Here is a 9,100-nt window from a genome sequence, read left to right as displayed (position 1 = left end):
ATACCCTTGCTATCGTAGTATAGGCTTATATATTCTCATGTATGCCTTGAGACCATGCTTCAGTACATACTTTGTGTGCGTATATACCTTGTATAGCTTAGTTGATCTATGCTACAGCATCGGTTTAGTGGCCATATTTATGGTGGCTTCAGCCATTGATACAATGGTCCGGTATGGTGGAGTGTTGTTAACAATGCAAGCATGTTTACTTGGATTGCTTAGTTTCATTGGATATGAGTTTACCCCACGGTCTGCTAGGGGTAGGCGGCAGGTGGTGATAGCCCTGTCCGTCCTTTGTAATCCCCTACGTTCGGGTACGCTGTAGGAGTTAATAAATTAGTACTAACTTTGCCGGGTGAAACCGGTACGGGTACTGTCTCCCCGTGTGTGCCTGGGTGCATAGGCCAGAGTCCTATACAATGTGTATGTATGTTATGCTTGTATGATCTGTGCAGTATATAGGAAGTACATATGAACCTAGAGCTAACTCTTAGTCCTTCTCCCTAGCTTAGTTATCTTGAGATGATTCTTGTGTGTGTCACACTACTTTATCTATCATTATCTTACCCTTGCCTTGAGTATTGACTCTATCCATCTATTCATATACTCCTGTGCATAGTAAACTCTTTTGACCTACCCGTCTTCCTTTAGGAAATACGGTACCCTTGGGAATACTCTTGGGCAAAATTCTACAACGGTATATCCATGCGCTTGTGGATTTATTCGTGATCGTTAAATATACCAACAATGATATCAAGATCAATCTACTTTCACACACGAAGGTACTAGGTTTACCGGTTTCGACTACCTCCTACTCCCGGCATGTGATTAGTACTGTTCAAACTCGATCAGCAGGGCTAGCAACGGTACGGTTCTCAAGTGACAGGAGCAAGGCTAACCAGCAGGGCCAGCAATGGTACGATCCTCAAGTGACACGAGAAGGCTAACCACCAATACAGATAACCATAAACATTCAACAGTTCCAAGCCTCGCCCGATCCCTCTCCAAGGTAACCAATTTCCATATTCCAATAGTAAAGATAAAGGCCCTATTCTCGCGAGCAATAGGAAATCACTCGACTTCTACCGACCCTACTTAGCATGGTAATACTAATGACCTACACATACTAGTATAATCAGGGGACCTAAGGATCATGCATCTATGGTTTCATACAACTCCTACAAAACGTAAATACACAATACTTAAGTAAAACATTGCATAGTTTTGCAAGTAAGGATTATGCTCCAGGACTTGCCTTCTCAACAAGAGAGTTAGTGACTAACTAGGCCTTGGGCCCTTCCGACCTTAGGCCAGGTCTTTGGTCTGCTCCTACTGCTGCGGCTCCTCAACAATTAACTCGTGCACCACGTCCCCTGCTATGATCTCACGGTTCAGTTTGTGCGGTCAGTAGAGGACGAGAGAGTCCGGAGGGTGGGTGTTGACCGTGAAGTAGGTGGCCAGCTTGGGGTGGCAATGGCGGGCGCAGGAGCTTCAATTCCTAGCCGCAATATTGACGGTGGGTGGTGCTGAGGGGTCTAGGGTGTAGCTGAGAGGGTTGCGGAAGTGTGGGCGTGAGGAATCAATGGGTGGTGGCGAATCGGGCTGGCGCTTGGAGCTTAGAGCGGTGGTGACAATGGCGGCCAGGAACAGGCGATTTCCGGCTGGCAGAGGCATGACCGGCGGTGTGAGGAGGCCGAGGAGTTGGCTAGTAAGGTGGAGAGGGCGCAGGCTCGGGCTATCAGGAGAAGGTGGCGCACGGCCGAGGGATTTTAGCTGGCAGTGAGGCACACGACACGGTTCTTGGCTCTTGCGGTGGAAGGAAAATAATGGAGAGGGAGAGGGCAGGGAGGAGCGTGAGGCTTTGAAGGCGAGGCATACGGGATTCGAGCAAAATCCCGAGCTTCCTGCTCGCTGGTTGGGGATGGCGCTGCCGTGGCCGAAGGCCAGCGGTTGCATGGCGTATGAGCTCTAGCACGGTCGGCCACTTGACCGGCCAGCCCAAGTTCATCCCCAGATTTTGGTTAAGTGCAAAACATGTTTGCACAGCTACCTTTGATTGTTTAGAACTCTAATTTTCAGCGCATAACTCATACCCAAGTTCTATACAAATATTGTAGTTTAGATCATTCCCTAAACCTTTAGTAAGGGTGAAAATTCAAGAGTACACTGGTTTAGAAACTACTCAAGCTTGAACTTTGAACAAACCTAGTTTTTCTCTAAAATTTCAGAGGTTCAAACATGATTTCTAGCCAATTTTGAATAGAGATTTGAAATCCAAATTATTGTCAAAACATACCAAACTTGTTCCGCATGTTAGTTTCTAGTATAGAACAACAAGTTCTAAAAAGAAAATTTTGAAAGTTCTTATGTAAAATTTGAAGAAATTCAATTAGCCTCGTGGCATGTTTGGGTTGAAATCAGGACTTTGAATTTTTTCAGGTGATGGCTGAAATAGTAGTTTGACTAGATTTTGACCAAAATTTTGAACATTTAAACAAAAATTTCATACAACCGCAACACACTTAGATGAAAATAAATAAATCATACTGCAGCTTTCATGTTGGTCAAAAGTTAGATGTTTGGAAAACTAATTTTTAAAGGTCGGTCAAACCTAGCAAAATTGAATTAAGCAACACTTAGATTTCTCACTCCCTCTCTCTAGAAATTGAAATGTTTGACTTGTGTCAACATGTAAACATGTTTATGATTTATATCTTGGTTTGTTTGACATTGTTAACTGTTTTTTAGCAGAAATATAATATTTTTCATGTTTCACCATTTTAATTAATATTAAATTTCTAATTAGCTTAATTCCTCCTTTAATTACTGTTTAAAAGGTAAAACACATCATTTGTGCAACAATGCTCTCAGGAATTTAAGCATACCATAATGCACAAACAAGTATATTTATGACCATGATTATGCAGATGATTAGTCCTTAGTTACTATGCTAACACTAGAGGTGTCAGGAACTATGCAACATATGGGCTTGGTAATCTTTTAGCAACCTGGAACCCTAGGTGGCTCGAGCAAGGATGAGAAGGTGGATAAACTATTTTTCTTGGAATGTGTTAGTCTTGCTCGAGCCAATTTTAAGGTTTGCTCTATGGAGCGATCACCCAGGACTTACTGGGCAATCATGAAAATTGGATGGGGGACGATCTTGGCTAAGCAAGTTGGGTAATATAGTGGCCAACGTTGAGCGGGTATGGGGGCATACAGCACCTCAAATAGAAATGCGCGGCTCAGTGTACCGTTGGTACGCCAATATAGGGCCTGAGGGTCAATGCACACTGGAGAACCAACAGAAGGTCTCGTAGTGTTTCCCGCCAACTCACCTCGGAAGTGTTTAAGGGTCTGTACAACCCGGCAATAAGGGAAATCATGACTCATGAGAAAAGTGTACAACCTCTATAAAGTGTAAAACTGTTATAACAGTCGTGCTCATGGTTAAGAGCGGTATGGACCCTCACATAGTTACCTAGTTTGAGTGGATCACAAAGTGGTTATGTGGTTTGGGAAGTTGGTTAAACTTAAGGTGGTTGTGGTTTGGGAAGCCTTAACTTTAATATCTCTCTAGGTGCTTAATTAAAACTTGACCAAATAAAATATGAGATTTGTAGTCCACTAAATAAAGTCACTCCTTGTTCAAGCCTTCATGCCATCCCTTTCCCTCCCACTTGCTAAGTGGCATAATAAGTCCACTTACGCTTGCTATAGACTTTGATAGGGTATGAACAAGAAGAAGAAACTGGATCATGAAGACCTAGAGATCTAGCCACGCGTACCCCCAGTCGACATTCCTATGGAAGATGAAGCCCTCCGCTGCGATTAGTCTACAATTGTGTAATCTTTTATTTTAGACCCTATGGTCATTTTGTATTTATTATACGCTTTCTAATGATATTATTATGATATTCACTGATGATGCCATTTTATGCATGGAAATTTGATCCTGGGCATGCATAAAGGGTGCGTTCGATTTTATCCTTAAAACCGGGCGTGACACTATCACACACATGATTCTACATAAGCACGAAAGCAACAAGATCAAGGACGGACAAGAAGAGCACAATGTCAGCTTCCATTGCAATCGGTGGGCACATTGGTTCGATTGATTACAACATACGTTCCATAATAATGTTTTTCTCACAATCTCACTATGCTCCTGATTGTTCTTTCACTGCAATGTTTGAGCTACACTTCATTTTTTCTATGAACAACACAAACTTCCATTTACCCATATGAATACATGTACACTAACCTTACCGTCATGAGTACATCCAAAAGGTTGAGCTGTCTAGTCTTGAGATTCATAAAGTCAGCACACAGACCTCGGCTCGACCTCAAATGACTTAAGCTAGACCTCAATTTCAGCTTGCTTTTTAATGAGCCAGCTCGAGAACCGGTCGCATGATATTCAATTGGCTCATTAGACTCGATAAATATAAAAATACCGTACTTATTTTTATTAATACAGTGGTATTATTATTATCTGATTCAAATAAACTTGCTATTCAACTAATAAATCAAATCTTGTATTAGTATAGTCCATTTTGAGCCTCCAAATGGTCCTACTATGCTAGTTTATTGACTTATAATATTTATTTTCATAATATCATCATTAACTATACTTTTAGATGATGTTCATAATCTTAAATTATCATATTTTTGTTAATATTACCTTTGGTCTTAACATAAATGTTGAATAATGCTTGACCGGCTCGAGCTTTTCAAATGAATTGAGTCAAACTTGATTTTTAGCTTATTACCCTTAACCAGCCGAGCTAGCTCATTATCAAATGGGTCATAACGAGCCGAGCTGGCTCATTAGCTACCCCTATTTATGGTGGTGCTAGGTTACGTTGCTATTTTTCGTACATTGATCTAGATATACTTACTAATGGATATTTTCGGAGGACTTTGTGAATGACAAATAGTTATTGGTTTTCTTTAGAGTTTTCTCGAAAAAGATAGCTTTTGAGTCCAATTTAGATATTTCGAGAATTATTGGCGTGGTTTCTGAATTCCCCCCTCCCCCCTCGCCGTGGCACACTAAAATCATCGGTGTAGCTTACATGTGGATCTAAGGCCACTTAATACTGTAAATTCAAAACGTTGGTGCGATGTGATAATTGTTGAGTTAAAGTATGGTGCCAGGTGCAACAGAGGGCTAAATCGTGGCGCAACGTGTTTCAGTATACGCGGTGTTTTATGCCATTCTTCACTTTTTTTTTTTTGAAACGTGGTAAACCGAGGCATGCGCGCCGCCATGAATATGGCCGGCCGGTGTGGTTCACGATCTCACGTGTGATCCGAATGTAAATGTGGCCGGGGCACCCTTACTCTAAGTAGACGACCAAATAACTGAACAGCAGATCACGGAGGATCACCATTGGCACCATGGATCACCATTGGCACCATGGATCACCATGCATGGCCTGGATCGCGATTGTGACACCACCTGATGGACTGGATGTGGCGATCGATCCGAGAGAATCGGCCAAGGCCCGGGCAACTGGCGCCTATCGGTCGCTCGCCAGTAACCGCGCATCTGCATGCCGCGGTGGACGCCGCGCGCAGCTATAAAACCTTACCCTGGACTGTTGGATCCCTCCTGCATCACCAATCCGTCGTTGAGCGAGTCTTCTCGTTTTTGGGAGGTGAGAGTGTGGCGGCGGGCGAGCGAGTGGGAGATCTCGAGAGAGGGAGAGGAGAAAGGATGTTCGTGGAGGGCTTCCGGGTGGAGAGCCCGCGGGTGCGGTACGGCGCCGGCGAGATCGAGTCGGAGTACCGCTACGACACCACCGAGGTCGTCCCGCCGGGGGATGGCGGCGCTGGATGGGTTGTGCGGCCCAAGTCCGTGACCTACAACTTCAAGACCAGCACCAGCGTCCCAAAGCTCGGGTACGTATACCAAAGTAACAAACCAGCCGATTACTTTCTTGTTTCTTGGGATGAGGATTGAGGATCAGAAATCAGATGAGAAGAGCATGATCAGAAAAAAATGCATCTAGTCATCATTTCCTTGTTTTTCCTCTCGGTTCGTTGATGATTCATTTCGTACGTCATTTCGAATGCAGAGTGATGCTCGTTGGATGGGGCGGCAACAATGGGACGACGCTCACGGCCGGAGTCATCGCCAACAGGGAGTAAGTTTCAGCAGCTCCATCGCCATCGTCATCTCTCGTCAGATCTGTGCAGTTGGGAGAGATGCATCCTTGATCCTTCCATCCATGACCTCGTGAAACATTTGCATTTCAACCGTCGATCCCTCGATAGCCTTCTCCGTGTTGTTTTATAACTGCGATGGTGTTTCTTTCAGGGGAATTTCGTGGGAGACCAAAGAGAAGGTTCACAAGGCCAACTACTTCGGCTCCCTGACGCAGGCTTCCACCATCAGAGTCGGCAGCCACAACGGGGAGGAGGTCTACGCGCCTTTCAAGAGCCTCGTGCCCATGGTGATGACCCTCTTCCTCAACTTCCTCCTACCTCACAATTAATAGCAACCAGTTTCAAGATCATGCATTTAGAACAAATTTGTAATCAATGTATTCTTATTCGAAGCAAATTAAATCAGAATCTTTACTAATCATGTGTATAAGATATAAGATATATCCATTTCTTTCTGGATTATGTGTAAGTAAGCAGCGCTGAAGATTTCTTTGTTGAACCCTGCAGGTTGACCCCAACTCTATCGTTTTCGGTGGTTGGGACATCAGCAACTTGAGCATGGCCGACGCCATGGCCAGGGCCAAGGTGCTGGACATCAACCTTCAGAAGCAGCTCAGGCCCTACATGCAGTCCATGGTGCCCCTCCCCGGAATATTCAACCCTGACTTTGTCGCTGCAAACCAAGGTGCCCGTGCTAACAATCTCATCCAGGGCACCAAGAAAGAGCAGGTGGAGCAGATCAAGAAGGACATCAGGTACATAGAGACAAACTTACAACACAGAATCAATTTCTCCCTCCTGATCAAAATTGTTATCATGAAGTTAATCGTGTGGCTCATGAACCAGGGAGTTCAAGGAAAAAAACAAGGTTGACAAGGTTGTCGTGCTGTGGACGGCAAACACCGAGAGGTATAGCAATGTAGTCACAGGCCTTAACGACACCATGGACAACCTCATGGCTTCCTTGGAGAAGAATGAGGCAGAGATCTCACCATCGACGCTGTATGCAATAGCCTGCGTCTCTGAGGGTGTACCCTTCGTCAATGGAAGCCCTCAGAACACTTTCGTACCCGGTGTGTAGCCCTGCTCTGCAGAAGTGTACATGTGTACTCAGTGCTCCAATTATTGGTCCGTGCTCACACTACTCTTCCCGTTTTGCACAGGGCTAATTGAGCTTGCCATCAAGAAGAACTCATTGATCGGTGGTGATGACTTCAAGAGCGGGCAGACCAAGATGAAGTCTGTATTGGTCGATTTCCTCGTCGGTGCTGGCATTAAGGTACCATCGCATTCTGCAACTTTGTTCCATGCATTGGATGTTGTAGAAGAACGGATAAGGAATTTTTTTTGTTTGTGTGACTGTAGCCCACCTCAATTGCCAGCTACAACCACCTAGGAAACAATGATGGCATGAACCTCTCTGCTCCACGAGTCTTCCGGTCCAAGGAGATCTCCAAGAGCAGCGTGGTCGACGACATGGTCGCCAGCAATCCCATCCTATACAGTCCCGGGGAACACCCTGATCACGTCATAGTGATCAAGGTCAGTCAGACAAGTTGTTTATGACTTTGTTCAGAGTTATCCATAGTTTACATTTGGTTGTTACTCATTTTTTCTCTCTTTTGCAGTACATCCCCTATGTGGGAGACAGCAAGAGGGCTATGGACGAATACACCTCTGAGATCTTCATGGGCGGAAAGAACACCATCGTGCTGCACAACACCTGTGAGGATTCGCTCCTCGCAGCACCCATCATCCTTGACCTGGTGCTCCTGGCTGAGCTCAGCACACGGATTCAGCTCAAAGCCGAAGGGCAGGTAACAGATGATGAACTGAATTAGTCTCGTGCCTCGTGCATGGCATCTCTGTTGCACTACCTGATTGTGAAGAAACACCGTTAATTATTTTGTCCCCTCTTTGTGCAGGACAAGTTCCATTCCTTCCATCCTGTGGCTACCATTTTGAGCTATCTCAGCAAGGCTCCTCTTGTAAGATTTTTCATTTTGTTTGTCATTGTTACAATCTTCTGCCATCATGTTGTAGTGGTCTATCATATCAGTATCACAAATTTAGGATTTAAATAACATGATTATTTTTGTTATCTATTAAAATGTATTTTCAAATGGTTTATTATGGGATCGAAGAATCTTCTAAGGCATAGTAAATTGTGAGAATGTAGGGGATGGTAGTTCGCAACTTCACTATTACCATTAGGACTGACCAGCTTATACTAAGCAGTTAGATTGCACAGAAGGATTTGTATTGTCCAATGTGAGTTCATAAATTTGATTAAAAAGGTTGGTTTCTTAAATAGGTACCCCCAGGCACACCAGTGGTGAATGCACTGGCCAAGCAGAGAGCCATGCTGGAGAACATCCTGCGGGCCTGCGTAGGCCTCGCCCCCGAGAACAACATGATCCTTGAGCACAAATAAAGAGTTCCACATTCACGGATGACGACAAGAAGAGATAGAAGGGAAGGCATGGATCAAGCGAAGGTGTGGGAATAAGTCGCCTCCTCCAAACCCGAAGAAGAAATAACAGGAGGCCATAGGAAGGAAAAGGGCCATGGAGGAAGATCAAACATGGATGATATCAGATGGATCCTCTTTGAAGGCTTTCTTTTCCTTTTTCAGATTTGGCTCATTTTCGGTACTCATGAGACTAGATTGTGTATTGGATCTCTGCTGTGCGCGGCATGAAGCCTTTATTTACTTGGTGTGTGATAAGAGCTGTTAGAAATGTCCAGTCTAATTTTCAGAAAATCAAAACTCTTAGTTGCTTTATATGCTGATTGCTGGATGATGAACTCATTTTGCTGGTTTGTATGCAGGAATTTTGCTTTTCTTTCAGTATGCAGTAGGTCTCTTAAAACTTTCTTGATTGACACAAATAAGGGTTGGTACAGTGGTAGATCTGTGAAAAAA

General features: G+C 44.2%; 1 protein-coding gene across 1 annotated transcript; it reads left to right on the top strand.

Moving 5' to 3' along the window:
• Positions 1–5,475: 5,475 nt before the first annotated feature.
• On the top strand, positions 5,476–9,025 carry LOC117838432 (inositol-3-phosphate synthase 1). The gene is made up of 10 exons (XM_034718462.2): positions 5,476–5,907; positions 6,084–6,152; positions 6,326–6,461; positions 6,682–6,929; positions 7,021–7,247; positions 7,338–7,453; positions 7,540–7,716; positions 7,803–7,991; positions 8,100–8,162; positions 8,489–9,025. Exons 1-10 carry the CDS (start codon positions 5,477–5,479, stop codon positions 8,606–8,608), a joined length of 1,776 nt encoding a protein of 591 aa, XP_034574353.2. The 5' UTR covers position 5,476; the 3' UTR covers positions 8,609–9,025.
• The last annotated feature ends 75 nt before the right edge of the window (positions 9,026–9,100 follow it).

Source organism: Setaria viridis, chromosome 9 (assembly GCF_005286985.2).
Source record: "Setaria viridis chromosome 9, Setaria_viridis_v4.0, whole genome shotgun sequence".
Classification (NCBI taxonomy): Eukaryota; Viridiplantae; Streptophyta; class Magnoliopsida; order Poales; family Poaceae; genus Setaria; species Setaria viridis.
The sequence above is the reverse complement of the archived record's forward strand: the minus strand, read 5'-3'. Positions and strand labels throughout refer to the sequence as shown.

Coding starts and splice junctions, on each gene's coding strand:
- LOC117838432 (XM_034718462.2), top strand. CDS start 5,477: ATGTGGCGATCGATCCGAGAGAATCGGCCAAGGCCCGGGCAACTGGCG. Junction 6,153..6,325: donor GGAGTCATCGCCAACAGGGA/GTAAGTTTCAGC, acceptor TGTTTCTTTCAG/GGGAATTTCGTGGGAGACCA. Junction 8,163..8,488: donor ATCTCAGCAAGGCTCCTCTT/GTAAGATTTTTC, acceptor TTTCTTAAATAG/GTACCCCCAGGCACACCAGT.